The sequence below is a fragment of the Acartia tonsa genome, chromosome 5, assembly GCF_053477335.1.
Source record: "Acartia tonsa isolate MP-2025a chromosome 5, ASM5347733v1, whole genome shotgun sequence".
Taxonomy (NCBI): Eukaryota; Metazoa; Arthropoda; class Copepoda; order Calanoida; family Acartiidae; genus Acartia; species Acartia tonsa.
Window position 1 is genome coordinate 1,428,113 of NC_137264.1, and position 16,063 is coordinate 1,444,175.

At 33.7% G+C, this 16,063-nt stretch overlaps 1 protein-coding gene and 1 long non-coding RNA gene across 6 annotated transcripts in view; one reads left to right on the forward strand and one right to left on the reverse strand.

Annotated features, from left to right (window-relative positions):
• The window catches only part of LOC145318503 (uncharacterized), a 37,523-nt gene extending 23,219 nt beyond the window's left edge, over positions 1-14,304 (forward strand). For 3 of the 5 annotated variants that reach the window (XM_080159784.1, XM_080159788.1, XM_080159785.1), the window contains exons 15-24: positions 570-672; positions 2,046-2,173; positions 4,122-4,213; positions 7,306-7,374; positions 7,768-7,816; positions 8,434-8,525; positions 10,023-10,143; positions 11,172-11,233; positions 12,925-12,994; positions 14,075-14,304. In XM_080159784.1, the coding sequence (XP_080015910.1) occupies positions 570-672; positions 2,046-2,173; positions 4,122-4,213; positions 7,306-7,374; positions 7,768-7,816; positions 8,434-8,525; positions 10,023-10,143; positions 11,172-11,233; positions 12,925-12,994; positions 14,075-14,158 (870 nt within the window). In that variant the 3' untranslated portion in view covers positions 14,159-14,304. Of the gene's footprint in view, positions 1-569; positions 673-2,045; positions 2,174-4,121; positions 4,214-5,375; positions 5,389-5,623; positions 5,637-7,305; positions 7,375-7,767; positions 7,817-8,433; positions 8,526-10,022; positions 10,144-11,171; positions 11,234-12,924; positions 12,995-14,074 lie in introns of all 5 variants that reach the window. The other 2 variants (XM_080159786.1, XM_080159787.1) reach the window with 2 other exon arrangements.
• LOC145318511 (uncharacterized) lies at positions 14,209-15,954 on the reverse strand. Its single transcript, XR_013879363.1, has 2 exons — positions 14,605-15,954; positions 14,209-14,533 (listed from the first exon to the last, which is right to left on the reverse strand). It is a non-coding gene; the product is annotated as an uncharacterized LOC145318511 (long non-coding RNA).
• Positions 15,955-16,063: the final 109 nt, after the last annotated feature.

Genomic DNA, 16,063 nt, shown 5'->3' on the forward strand with positions numbered 1-16,063 from the left:
GTAATCAATAATAGCTTTGCACTATAAATAGCTAATAAAGATGTTAGCTGTTACTTATTCAACTTTTTCTTAGATTTTGGAAAAATAGACCTACCAAGGATTACCTATTCCAAGTTTCATAACGAATTTCGGAGTCTTAGTACCATTTACACATTGATAAAGACATGGTTGCATACCGCCCCCCCCCTTACCCTCTCTTATGGCAATAGAATGAAAGGAGGGAGCGTATCGTAATTTATACTGAGCCCTAATATTCGGTTAAGCACGCATAAACTTTTATTTGGCCTTCCTGGTGTAACGAATCCGCAGTGTCAAAACCTTTCCTCCCTCCAATTAAACCGCCACACCTAGCTGTTAAAATAAAAGTTTTTTTTATAAAAAAAATAATCTTAATTCTCTAAAAAGGAATAAAGTAGCAGGCTAAAATAACTATTTCCCCCATCCACCCCCCTTTTACCACTCCCTTTCCCTCTTACTGAATGAATGAACAGGCCAAAAAACGAGTTCCATGTTAGCAAGGCAAATAGTCTACTAATTTTCCCTTGTCATTATATTTTACGTCCATTCAGGTGACGTACCTGAAGAACCCTGAATTTCCTCAGTACACCAAAAGCAATGCTGACTGTATGTTCAAAATAGATCTACTACCCAATGTTTGCCAGTTAAGACTTGGTAAAATATCGTTAGAGATGCAAAGCTTTTCTATAATTAGAGTATGTACTTTTCTATAATTAGAGTATGTACTTTTCTATAATTAGAGTATGTACTTTTATAGTACGTAACTCTTAGCTCTTTCCCTTTTCTTGGGAAATGTTAGATTTGTTGATTTCAAACTTTATATGATGATACAATTAGATACGATTTAGTTACAACTCCATAACATTACTTGAAAGTCCGTAGGTTCATCTAAATCATCCTGATATTTAACTGTTAGACAACAATTTTTTGTATGATATGATAAGGTATCCATTTCATCTGAATTTTGGTAAAATTATTTCTAGGAACAACAATGTACATTACTTAAAGCATCTCGAAAATTGAAAGGAAATAGGTCCTTACATAATCCTGTGATTCGCAACAAGTTTATATAATAGGAGTAATCATGAACGAGCGCAAGTGATTCTTATCACCTTCCAGCATAGATTCTAAATGTTTTTGGTGAATATACCAGTGTTATGTTTGATATCGTTTTATCACTTTAAAAAATAATTTTTCCATGGTTTTATATTAAAAAAACTTTGAAATGTTTGGCATTTTTTGACTTTATATCATCAAATGTCTTGTTGAGTTCAAACTGCTATGACACAAAAGTAAACTTTTTTAAGTAAAATGTTAATTTACAAAAAGGGATGGAAACTTGTAATATTGTAAACAATTTTATTATTGTACTTTCGTAATTTTCAGCATTTGATTATGTTTTGGCGTGTTTTTTTTTGAACCCTTGAACTCAACAAAGCATTTGATGATATTTCATAAAAAAATGCTTAACATTTCAAAGTTTTATTTAAAAAAAACCATGGTGAAACGTAGGTAATATGTTAGTTGGTATAAATATATATTAAACATAAACCTTATATTCACAAAAAAAGATTTATGGCTGGAAGGTGCTTAAAATCATTTGCTTTTGTTCGTGCAAAGTCCCCTAATTAAGTTTTGTCACTCTACAAGTGTTAATCTTCCTTTTTTTATCAGTTTGATTTCAGAACCTATGTCTTTTTTTTGGATGTTATCTTTTTTGTTTCTGAGTTTCTTTTTGTTATATGCTAGTCATGGGAAATAAATGTGTTAATCACTCTTTATCGTATTCATTCGAATCCGGTGGATAGGAACCGGTTCCCATCCATACGAAAAAACTATGTCTAGCATAGTATTATATCCAGCTTTCTACGAATATAAAAATGTACAATCAAAAGATCAAAACCAGTTTTTTTTAGCCGGTGCCTTCAGCATCTCGTGGCTAAAAAAAACTAGTTTTAATCTTTTAATTGTACATTCTATATCCGCGGAAAGCCGTTTATAATACGATGCGATAAATTACTATTCAGATTTCCTTGAGTTGGAGATGAAGCCTATGACAGATGGTGAATGTGACCCAGCCAATTCTCTGTACGTAACATCCTCTGCTCCGGATGCATTTATCCCTGTCAAACAATTCTGTGGCACTATTCATAAGGTTAGAGTATTTATCCCTGTCAAACAATTCTGTGGCACTATTCATAAGGTTAGAGTATTTATCCCTGTCAAACAATTCTGTGGCACTATTCATAAGGTTAGAGTATTTATCCCTGTCAAACAATTCTGTGGCACTATTCATAAGGTTAGAGTATGTGTCCTTGTCCTGCACAGTTCATTAATATAAAAATTTTGTTTGAAATTCCCAATCTTAACCAGACTACTGCCATTTAGCCATACAAGATGCGTTGATTTTATATCTGGCAACCAGAAAATCCAATGAAATCCAATTTTTGAGAAATTTTTTTTTTAAATTTCAAGTTCACTTTTCATTCCCTGGGAGTTAACGCACAATCATGACAAGAAAAGCAAAGATTATTAATTTGAAATTTTTAACAAGTTTGATTTTATAAAGTTCTTCATAAAACCACTCCTGAAGGGAGTTAATCAATGGCCATTTTGTCAGTTGCTTTGCTAAGGTCACGGAAATTCAGCCTTAAATAAGTCATAAAGAGAGTGGTTTTATGAAAGACTTCACAAAAGCAAAGTTGTAAAGAATTGAAAAATATGGATATTTGTTTTTCTTATCATGGATGAGTGTAAGCTCCTAGGGGATGAAATTTGAACTTAAATTTTTCAAAAATTTGGATTTTCTAGTTGCCAGATATGAAATCAACGCATCTTGTATGGCTAGATGGCAGTAGTTTGGTTATAATTGGGAATTTCAAACAAAAGGGGGGGGGGGGTTTAATGCAACCATCTCGTAATCAATGATAAAATTGCACTTAGAATTCGAATTTCGATCTGAAATTTTTCAGGTGTAATCCTTGGTAGGTCTATTTTCCCTAAATCAAACAAAAAGTTAGAAAAGAAACGGCTAGCGGCTCAGCCGTTCAGCCGTTTTTTTGCCTATTTTCAGGGCAAATTCATTATTAATTATGTAGGAATCAACTTTTTATAACATATTTTTTGTTTGATTCGTGTTAAATGATAGCAATAACCATTTTTTAAATTTCTAGTACCAACAGCTACTGGCTAGAATCGTTTGATAAGGTTTTTGAGCGACTAAAAGTATTATATGGAGATAGGTTTTGTGACTAATTTGCTCTTAAGATAGCTGAAAAATGGCAAAACGGCTGAGCCGCCAGCCGTTATTTGTTACTTTTCTAACTTTTTGTTCGATTTAGGGAAAATAGACCTACCAAGCAAGGATAATTCATGCAAAATTTCTAACCGAAATTCGAATTCTAAGTGCCATTTAATCATTGATTACGAGATTGTTGCATTAACCCCCCCCCCCCCCTCCGCCCCTTTTTATAGTAATGAACTGTGCCCACTGCCTAGTGATTAATATAGAATACGTGGATATGGTGACAGGTGAATTGTCAATTAAGGTTGCTAATATAGTCCTCCTATATTGGTCATTAAGTTCCTTCATTGTCAGAGGGGGGGGGGAAGCGGGGGTTTTTGTTATATTAGCCAGCTGGGAGAAATATTTTATAAGGGTATACGATTAATCTCTTACAATATCCACATATTCTTTATCTATTGTCTTAGTAGAGGTGATGGTTTTTGGCTTTAAAATAGAAAATTTTTGAAATTAAGAAGCTTTGAAGATACTGTGGCGCTTTTGACAAAGTACATGTGGCTACGACCCTAGATTATAAGAATCTTTATACGATAAGGAGTGGTGGAAGGGTCCACATATTGCTATCCCTAGACTTAAATTCAGCAATTAAATAGTCTTACTATTCCATATATAGCTATATGAAGATTCCCTAAAATGGAGAATTCTTTTGGTTCAGTGGCTAAGAGATTTTATTATTAACTTTGTGCGAGAAAAATGGTCAAAATGACTTGTAAAAAGTTTAATAATTCGGGACATTTCTATTTACAAAATTTGCCAAGATTTGATTTTGTATTTTATTTTATAATTTTCCAATTTCAAGGAAATCGAAGATGAATTAAGAACTGATATTCCTCATATGTATGTTCATGTCAACAGAGACCATCCTTCTTTATATGGAGGTGTCGACAATATGTAAGTAACTATTATTTTGTCAACAGGGACCATCCTTCTTTATATGGAGGTGTCGACAATATGTAAGTAACTATTATTTTGTCTACAGGGACCATCCTTCTTTATATGGAGGTGTCGACAATATGTAAGTAACTATTATTTTGTCTACAGGGACCATCCTTCTCTATATGGAGGTGTCGACAATATGTAAGTAACTATTATTTTGTCAACAGAGACCATCCTTCTCTATATGGAGGAGTCGACAATATGTAAGTAACTATTATTTTGTCAACAGGGACCATCCTTCTCTATATGGAGGTGTCGACAATATGTAAGTAACTATTATTTTGTCTACAGAGACCATCCTTTTTTATATGGAAGTGTCGACAATATGTAAGTAACTATTATTTTGTCAACAGAGACCATCCTTCTTTATATGGAGGTGTCGACAATATGTAAGTAACTATTATTTTGTCAACAGGAACCATCCTTCATTATATGGAGGTGTCGACAATATGTAAGTAACTATTATTTTGTCAACACAGACCATCCTTCTTTATATGGAGGTGTCGACAATATGTAAGTAACTATTATTTTGTCAACAGGGACCATCCTTCTTTATATGGAGGTGTCGACAATATGTAAGTAACTATTATTTTGTCAACAGGGACCATCCTTCTTTATATGGAGGTGTCGACAATATGTAAGTAACTATTATTTTGTCAACAGAGACCATCTCTCTCTATATGGAGGTGTCGACAATATGTAAGTAACTATTATTTTGTCAACAGGGACCATCCTTCTTTATATGGAGGTGTCGACAATATGTAAGTAACTATTATTTTGTCAACAGAGACTATCCTTTTCAATATGAAGGAGTCGACAATATGTAAGTAACTATTATTTTGTCAACAGAGACTATCCTTTATATGGAGGTGTCGACAATATGTAAGTAACTATTATTTTGTCAACAGAGACTATCCTTTTCAATATGAAGGAGTCGACAATATGTAAGTAATTATTATTTTGTCAATAGGGACCATCCTTCTTTATATGGAGGTGTCGACAATATGTAAGTAACTATTATTTTGTCAACAAGGACCATCCTTCTTTATATGGAGGTGTCGACAATATGTAAGTAACTATTATTTTGTCAACAGAGACCATCCTTCTTTATATGGAGGAGTCGACAATATGTAAGTAACTATTATTTTGTCAACAGAGACCATCCTTCTTTATATGGAGGTGTCGACAATATGTAAGTAACTATTATTTTGTCAACAGGGACCATCCTTCTTTATATGGAGGTGTCGACAATATGTAAGTAACTATTATTTTGTCAACAGAGACCATCCTTCTTTATATGGAGGTGTCGACAATATGTAAATAACTATTATTTTGTCAACAGAGACCATCCTTCTTTATATGGAGGAGTCGACAATATGTAAGTAACTATTATTTTGTCAACAGAGACCATCCTTCTTTATATGGAGGTGTCGACAATATGTAAGTAACTATTATTTTGTCAACAGGGACCATCCTTCTTTATATGGAGGTGTCGACAATATGTAAGTAACTATTATTTTGTCAACAGAGACCATCCTTCTTTATATGGAGGTGTCGACAATATGTAAATAACTATCATTTTGTCAACAGAGACCATCCTTCTTTATATGGAGGTGTCGACAATATGTAAGTAACTATTATTTTGTCAACACAGACCATCCTTCTTTATATGGAGGTGTCGACAATATGTAAGTAACTATTATTTTGTCAACAGGGACCATCATTCTATATGGAGGTGTCGACAATATGTAAGTAACTATTATTTTGTCAACAGAGACCATCCCTCTTTATATGGAGGTGTCGACAATATGTAAGTAACTATTATTTTGTCAACAGAGACCATCCTTTTCAATATGAAGGAGTTGACAATATGTAAGCAACTATTATTTTGTCAACAGAGACCATTCTTCTTTATATGGAGGTGTCGACAATATGTAAGTAACTATTGTTTTGTCAACAGGGACCATCCTTCTTTATATGGAGGTGTCGACAATATATAAGTAATTATTTTGTCTACAGGGACCATTCTTCTTTATATGGAGGTGTCGACAATATGTAAGTAACTATTATTTTGTCAACAGAGACCATCCCTCTTTATATGGAGGTGTCGACAATATGTAAGTAACTATTATTTTGTCAACAGGGACCATCCCTCTTTATATGGAGGTGTCGACAATATGTAAGTAACTATTATTTTGTCAACAGAGACCATCTTTCTTTATATGGAGGTGTCGACAATATGTAAGCAACTATTATTTTGTCAACAGGGACCATCCTTCTTTATATGGAGGTGTCGACAATATGTAAGTAACTATTATTTGGTCTACAGAGACCATCCTTCTCTATATGGAGGTGTCGACAATATGTAAGTAACTATTATTTTGTCTACAGAGACCATCCCTCTCTATATGGAGGTGTCGACAATATGTAAGTAACTATTATTTTGTCAACACAGACCATCCTTCTCTATATGAAGAAGTCGACAATATGTATGTAACTCATAAGAAAAAAGGATAAGAGGATGAATACTCACCCCTTTTTCATTGTAAATATTACTTCCCTCACATAAAATAATCCCTCTCCTATAAAGTGAAACCATTATAGCGTCTTTTTTCATTTTAATCATAACCTATTCTATATATCTAAAAGAAAAAATTTTAAAGAATTTTATTATTATATATAATACAAAGAAGAATGATGTCTGTCTGTCTGTCCGTCCGTCCCTCTGTCTGTCTCTTAAGGTCCCTCTGTCTGTCCCAGTTTTTTTAGCCGGTGCCTTTGGCACCTCGGGCTAAAAAAACTAGTTTTAATCTTATAACTGTACATTCTATATCCGCGGAAAGCCTTTTATAATACGATGCGAGAAATAACTTGCATCCTTTTGGGTTTCGGCGAAAAAATAGAAATAAACGGCCTTTCATATTTTGTTCTAATAAGATACATTCCATGAAATTTAGCCCCATTAAAATTATTTTAACCTAACCCCCCCCCCTCAAAAAAAAAATATGGGTGTCTTGTTTGAGCTATATGATAACATCTTATTTAAGTTTGCCCAACAAAGCCGAGCAGGATCCAAGTGTCTGGCTTACTCTGAAGGTTGATAACTTTACATCCAGGTAATCTTTTCTTATTATCTTTAATGCTTTACTTTTATTACTAGCAGTTATACCCCTAGAGGCCTATCCGGGCAAATAAATGAAGGGGGAAGGTAAGTCGACCCTATATTTTCCATTTTGGGTTTAAAAAGAAAAAGTAAAAATATCTACAAATACTTTTAAAATTTTTTTTCACAAAATTTTAATTTATAGAGTACATATGAAACCTAGAAAAACCTAAAAATTTTTGTAATAGTATTGATTTAAAAATTGATTTCCAATTCAACATATAAAGCTTCCCTGAAGTTACTGGTGTTTTTTTATTTCATAAGTCATCTGGAGGTGTAGGCTATTTCTCTGCCCCCTCTTTCCCCCGTCGAATAAAAAGCTTCTGTTAAAAACTATTTGTTATAGATGGAACATAAGAATCAGTCAGATTCAGTGTGACGGGGCAAATCTTCAGGTAAATAATGTACTGATACATAATTTTAGGCTGAACTTTCCAATTTCAATCTACAGGGTTTTGCTACCCTTCTTACACCAAAATCAATACAGGCGACAAGAATGATATTATTTTATTGCGATTGTGTTGATACATCCCTTTAGGCGTCAAAACCTCTACATAATCAAGATACTCAAAGGTCAAACAAATGGGTAAATAAGCAAATTTTAAAACATCTTTTATGGGTCGATTATAATTGGTAGTGTGGACCCTTGGAAGGACCCTTCTCCAGAATAGTTGAAATCCTTCCTATGACCTATGAGAAGCTTCACTGTTATTTAGAACCATATCCGTCGAGTGTTTGAGAGATCCTTCGTAACACATTTACACATTAAGACACTCATTCTAATAAGTTTAACAAGTGCAGAGCTGGATCTTTAAATCGTTTAGTGGTGCGCTAAATCAGGGCGATCCAGTTCAACCCGGTTTGGCGCGGCAATGGCACTCAACGCGCTGGTTCGCCCATTCCATTTTTTTTTGAAGATTGAATTCTAATACTATCTAGGTGCGCCAAACTGGATCGCCCCGAATTAGCGCACCACTAAACGATTTAAAGATTTAGCTCAGTTAAATTTTAGGCGCCCGCAGGATGTGGACAATACTACAACATGAACACTGGAAATATTACAAGTCTTAATTATCTTGATGGAAATTATCCTAAGAATTTAAGGTAATTTACTATGTAGAGGAGGGTTGTGGGAAATTAGAAAAACTAGCTTCAGGATAAATTTTGGGAGCCAATTTTCCCTTTTTAGTAGCGAAGCTAATTTATAATTCACAATGTCCGTCCGTCAATCCGTCCGTAATTAATGAATTGGGGGAAACGTGATTTTCTCAGCTCCTATAAATGGTAGAAAGCTGAAACTTTTTGACAACATTCTCATCAATAAGGAGCACAATTAACTATAAGACATCAATGGTGTTCGGACTGCTTTTTAGCAGGTTTTAGGCTATTTTATATTTTCCAAATTTTCCCCATATCTTTGGTGTTAATGGTCCGATTTTCAAAATTTTTTCAGTTGAAGATATCAAAATTAAATTTCCCGTCGTTTGAAGAAAACAATGATGACGGTCAGACTGCCTTTTTGCAGGTTTTGGGCTATTTTTATATTTTTTTTTACATTTTTCTCCATATCTTTGGTGTTAATGGTCCGATTTTCGAAATTTTTTCAGTCAAAGATATCAAAATTAAATTTCCTGTCGTTTGAAGAAAACAACAATGTCGGTCAGACTGCCTTTTAACAGGTTTTTGGCTATTTTTATATGTTTGACATATTTCCCCATATCTTTGGTATTTTTGGTCCAATTTAAAAACTTTTTTGCATTAACAGTTTCAAAATATTTTTTCCCATTGTTATGTGCATCTAGTATGTAATTTACTTTAACCGTCTTCATCATACAAAATAAAAAAAGGTTTCGTGTTTATTTTCTCCAAGAAATCTATTCTTGATTTTAATAAATACACTTTGAATCTACTTGTACTTGTACGTATTATTATCCACAATTTGTGCTTCGCTACTTATGGATGTTGTCATCCTTGTTTACATCCCCTAAACTTACTACCACCACCTTACCAATTCCTGCGTATTCATCAATAATACAAAGTAGAATGATGTCTGTCTGTCTGTCCGTCCGTCCGTCCCTTAAGATCTCTGTAACCACTGAACCGTTCGGATTCTACTCTTCAGGGAATATACCTACTGGTCCTGTGGTGGTTTTAGGCTATTTTCTTGGGGTGTGGGACACCCCCAGCCCCCCAAAAAGCAACCCCCTTTTATTGTAGAAGATTTCCTTGGTCCTTTTATGTATTTCGCCAAAAAAAATTTTTTTTTTCCATTCTTGGGGCAAAGCCCCTAGAGGGTAGGGGGAGAGCCGCTAATATGAGTAATAAAGCCACTTAACGTTAGTCTGGCTGTCACCGAGAGGAACTATAAATTACATTGGTACCCAAAGATTTATAATTACGTTTTATCTGTTCATTTGTTTATAAACTTCGGGTACTTTCATTAAATTGTCAATGGTAATTTCAAAATTATTAGTTTAAAACTGTTCAACAAAAAATCTAAATCTACAGAAGGGTAATTTTGTTTCTCATCATAAGAGTTAAACATCAATTTTTCCATCAAAAGATAAAGGAAAATAGTTTTTCTTGATATGAAATATTCAGGTTGACTTCCTGTATCAAGAGAGATCCAACAGCTTGTGCATTGGAGCTTAACATGAAGACCTTCCAAGTTGGGGATACCAAGGGTGGAGCAGGGAAGCTGGGTTATGGTCTCACTTGCAAGGTTTGATTAACAACGGTCCGTCTGTCTGTCTGTCTGACTATTGCTTAAGATGGTTAAGAAAACAGTGTCTCATCTACTTTACTTAGATCTACAGTATCTATGCAGCCCAGAATCTACAATAAGATATTTTTGTCTATTGCGAAGGATCTTGCTAACTGATGAACTGATATGGTTCTCCTTTACAGTGAAGCTTCTTATGGGTCCTGGGAAGGTTTATAACTATTTAGGGGGAGGTTACTAACACTCTCACAAGAGATACCCCTACCCAATTGGGTTATCTGATTCAACTTCCCCCTCAAGTGCCCCTAGAGGCTTCTAGGGGGCGTAGTCTCTAGTCTTTATATTAAGTAGTAAGCTTTTTTGTCTGTAGTGAAGGATCTCGCTTACCGCTAAACCGATATTGTTCTCCTTTACAGTGAAGCTTTTTATAGCTCCAGTTAAGGTTTTGAACTATTTTGGGGGAGGGTATCTCAACTCTCCCAATAAAAAATGTCCCATAGGTGCACCTAGAGTCTTTTAGGGCCTGGGGCATAGCCACAAGGTATATACATTAAGTGGCAAGGTTTTTTTTGTCTGTAGCCTAAGATTTCGATAGGTACTGAACCTTTGTTTTCGATATCTTTTGAGTTCTCCATTTTATGGAAGCTTCTTATAAGCCTCTGAATGGTTTAGATTATTTAAATTTTATATTAAAGTTTGGTTTTAGGCTACTTTCCTACATTCCTTACCCCTTCAAAGACAGAGCTCCTAGATACTAGGAGCACTCCGCTAGTATTAAACTATCTGACAGTCTATAGTCTTAAGTATATTATATGTAAATGCATTCTCAGCTTCAGTGCAGTTTCTAGCCTAGACCCTACGGTATAATATAGTCTAGAATTTACAGTATCTTCAATCTAGAACAAATATAGTCTAGTTAATGGAATCTATGCAATCTGGACTTTACAGTCTATGCAATATATTTTTTTAAAATGTTCTTATTTTCATTGTATTTGAAATATTTTCTAAAATAATGAATTTTTTTTCAGGATTATTTTATGGTAAATGGGGAAAAGACAAGTATTTGTGGCAGCAATAACAATGTTCCAAGGTTAGTTTTTAGTAATGTGTTTCTTTGTAATGCACTTTGTCTGTTTTTCAGTCTGTAATTCTATAGAGAAAATGTGGTTTTACTTGCTACTATTAAAGATACTAGCAGCTGCACTCCTAGCATCTTGGGGTTCTATTTTTGAAGGGATATGGAAACCCAGAAAGATAGCCTAAAACAATACCCAGACTTATTTATAAAAAATTGAATAGCCTAAAACCATCTCAGAACCTATATAAAGCTCCTCTGTAAAGAAAAACCATATCTGTTCAGCTTTTACTGAGATCCTTTGCTACGCGACGGACAAAAAAGCTTATTATCTATAATACAAAGTAGAACGATGTCTGTCTGTCCGTCTGTCCGTCTGACCGTCTGTCCGTCTGTCTGTCTGTCCCTTAAGATCTCGGTAACCACTGAACCGATCGGATTCTACTCTTCAGGGTATCTACCTATCGGTCCTGTGGTGGTTTTAAGCTATTTTCTCGGGGGGTGGGACACCCCCAACCCCCCCAAAAACCAAAAAATCCCCCCCCATTTTTTTTTTTTTTTTTTTTTTTTTTTTTTTTTTAGGAGATTTCCATGGTCCTTTACGATTTTCGCAATAATTTTTTTTTATCACCTCTTGGGGCAAAGCCCCTAGAGGCTAGGGGCGAAGCCGCTAGTATACTTTATATAATGGGATATGATTGATATTATTTTTGTAAATATTCACTGAGCTGGATCTTTAAATCATTTCAATGGTGCACCAAATCGTGGTGCGCCGAATTTCAGCCAATCACAGCGCAACATTTGGTAAAATGCTGTGCTCTCATTGGTGGAAAGTTGGCTCACCCCGATTTGACGCACCATTGAAATGATTTAAAGATCCAGCTCTGTACAAATGAGCATCTAGTATATATATGAATTGTTCTGTCAGTCTGGCATTCATGTAACAAAATTTTAAAACCACTGCAATTGGTTATAAAACAAATGTGAAAGGTTTCATGATTTTATCCAAAATATAATGGAGAGGTATGTAAGACTGTAAAATTTGGCAGTTGCTATATTGGGGTTCAATGTGGATTTGTTAAGAAACTCCCGCTTTTTTTTGCTTTTACCAGCAAAGAAAAACTTATTTTTTAATAAAGGGGTAGTTGCACGAAGTGCATTTGAACTTGAATTTAGTTCATATTTTTTTCTGTTAAATAGTTTAAACTACATCTATAGGGCATATGTTTGAAAGAATTTCAATTTTCTACCAGGTAGTTTTAAAAATATAAAGACTTGAAAATCATATTTTTTGAAGACATCCAACTTGAATGGCTGTCCTGTTTTCACACAAACGGCATAATTACTATTTTGGTGGTGCCTAATTGATTGCTTTTTATTGTAATACAAAATTATATAAGTCAGATGGCATTCTTATAACTTATGATTGCAATCAAACTTGTTAAATCCAGATCATGCAACTATCTATTTCACCTTTAATTTACACTTTAATTTAAAAAAAAAAAACTGATTGTAGGACTAACCTACCCATCTTGCAGAAAAGATTTACTTTTCATAAAATCTTGTTTCTATCCCCTGTGTGGATATCCACGATGCATTGCCCACTTCACCCTTACTTGACCTAACCTAAAATTGTTCTCGAATGAATAATAACAATAAAATAGAAAAATAATGAAAATTTGTAATAAATCTTTTTTTTTCTTCAGGCGGATGATTTTCCCAGCGCATGGTCCGGAATCAGTTTTCTTCTTTTCTGATGAACAATTTGATCAAACAGTAAGTTTTAATGCTAGGGAAAGTTTCCATTAATGTCCTATCTCTAAAACCATACCCTATTATAGGATTTGTATTTTGGTACAATAACTTTATTAATTTAAAAACACCGTCTGAACCGTGCATTGAAGTGGCTTTTTTCACATTATTTGATGTAAGAAATTTTTAAGAAAGTCATGATTATTATTTTGGCATTTTTACTGAGTTTTAACGTTCTAGTTTATGTAACTAACATGACAAATTATTTGAATTCTTAGGTCTTACACTCTTTTGATTATATTCCTTATTTCCATCATTTCTTATTTATTAGTAGTGAATTTTCTCGGCTGCTAGAGAAGATACAGCTGATATTTTGTGTGAAAATTCTAACGCAATTTGTGCATCTAGTCTACACAGTGTGTTATTGCCTGTCTGTCGTTCATGCTACAAAGACACAAACCTTTTTTTCAGGATCAACGATTTTCTTAGATTTTTTGCATATTTTTTTATTGTTAAGATAACTGAACATCTGATCTTTAACTCACTTTGTGTGTTAGTCCATTCCAGGATTTTTTGTGCCTCGCTATATCATCGTTGTTAAAAGCGAAGCTTTTCTATAATTAGGGCCCGTCCGTCCGTACGTCCGTCACAGAGAGTTAGCTCTTTTCGTTAATTTAAACAGGTTAGAATTGTCCTATCGATTCCAAACTTTGCATGATGATTCCTGTAGTAGTTAGGTACAATTTAGTAGCGTAGCAACTCTATAATCATTACCAGAATGTCCGATTTTTAACTTTTTTGACAAATTTTTGTATGTTAAAATTATCCGATTCTTCTGATTTTTTGAAAACTGATTCATATTACAACAAGGTAAGTGTTATAAGCAAATCATCTCTATAAACAACTCCCAAAAATGTAGGTATGTCCTTAAACAGTATCATCTATTTATGCAGTTTTGCAACAAATTTACTTACAATTTTGCTTCGACTCTTATACATTTATATTCTGATTATTCAGTTCTGACACTGTATTAGTGTTAATGTCCGTTTGTCCTTCCATTTCAGAGCTTCGCTTTTATGGATGTTGTCATCCTTGTTTATTTAGACTGATATTGGTTACCACATGGAGTATATTCACCACAGCAACTGTCATGACCTAGAATTCTACAAATATCCAAATAAGAAGTGATCTACAACGTTACCAATAATACAGGAACATAAATTTTAAAGTTTTATTTATAATTATTATATTTATTATAAAGATATATATGTTCATATACCTATAATTACTAATATTTAGTTGTGTTTATGTATTAAAAAATAAAAATATTATGATTGAGGGTTTATTTGTAAATTTTTAGTGTTTAAGTCTAATTTCGGCTTGTCTATCCTGTAGGATTCTTATTTGTTCAGCAAGATTTCAAACATTTGGGCACATTTTTTACGATTTTGTTTGAGTCTTTGTTTACAAAAAAAATAATATCTTATATGGCAGTTTCCAAATGTCGTCTTTGTAGTGAGCGCTGCCAAACCAAATATTTCCAAACGTTTTCATTATTCGTGGCTCGACGACCCTTCTCTTTCGTAAATAAATTCTTAAGCAAGAAAAAAATAGCAAATAAGATAGTGTAATACCAAAAACAGTGATTCTCTAATATTTTAAAGTATTTATCAGTTATTATTTAATTAAATCGAGATTATTTATTATTATTTATACTGGTGTCATAATGTTTAAACAAAAATTCATTAGGTAAAAAATAAACAGAAAATTGTATTTTTTTTTTTATCCAAACTTTCAATTAACAATTTTAACATACAGTTAGCCAGAAGAGGTATTTTTCATCTTTGGGTTGTAATTTAATTTCTCGTATTCATTAGAATCCGGTGATCGGATAGGAACCGGTTCTCATCCATACGAATAAACCATGTCAAGCATCGTATTAAATCCAGCTTTCTACGAATATAGAGAAATGTACAATCATAAGATTAAAACTAGTTTTTTTTTTATCCCGGCACCTCGGGGCTATAGAAACTGGTTTTAATCTAATAATTGTACATTCTATATCCGCGGAAAGCTGTTTATAATACGATGCGAGAAATAACTATTTTCCCATTATTAGTATGTATAAGAGATAGTTCCAGGGAAGGATATTTACTAGCTCCACCCTTCAAAGCTAAACCTCTCCAATCTCAAATAAAATATTAAAAATTGTTATATATTTGATAGTGGATTGTGACATTATCAATACATTCTCCCATAGGAGGCCTCTTGGGGGGGGGGGGGAGCTCATTTTATTCTAGGGGCGGTTTCATTCCCCCCAAATATACGATAACATTCTCTAGACCTTCCTATGAGAAAACGCACTGTTTTGCGGTTTGCAAAATTAAGATCTTACGGTACAGATCTTTTTTATATGGTTTAATACCTAATATTGTCCGTCCATATTTTATACTAAGCTTAGAGGAGATCATGATATGTATAAAAAGTACTTACGACAGGTGTATCGCAACACCCCCACTCTTTTTACACCCCATGCTGGGCTAATAGTATTTTATTCAGGTTACTCACTTGATTAAAAAATATTGGGTGGGGGGATAGTTAGTCTGAAAATTAAATTACGAAAGGGAACTGGAAGCTTTACTTATATAGATTAGTGTGAATATAGTATTCTTTTTTTAAAAAGTGTTATCAATTGAAAACAAATACATGTTTTTTTCGTATTCATTCAAATCCGGTGGACAGGAACCGGTTCTCCTCCATACGAAAAAATTATGTCTAGCATCGTATTATATCCAGCTTTCGGCACCTCGGGGCTAAAAAAACTAGTTTTAATCTTATAATTGTACTTTCTATATTTGCGGAAAGCTGTTTATAATTCGATACAAAAAATAACTATTCTCTTATCCATTCGAATCCGGCACCTCAGGGCTAAAAAAAATAATTTAATCTTTTAATTGTACAATCTATAACCGCGGAAAGCCGTTTATAATACGATGCGAGAAATATCTATTATTAAGCTCTCCTATTGTCAAAGTTTATATAAGAGTTTAAAGAATTAAACACTCTAAAACATAAGTTTTTTTTGTAATTTAG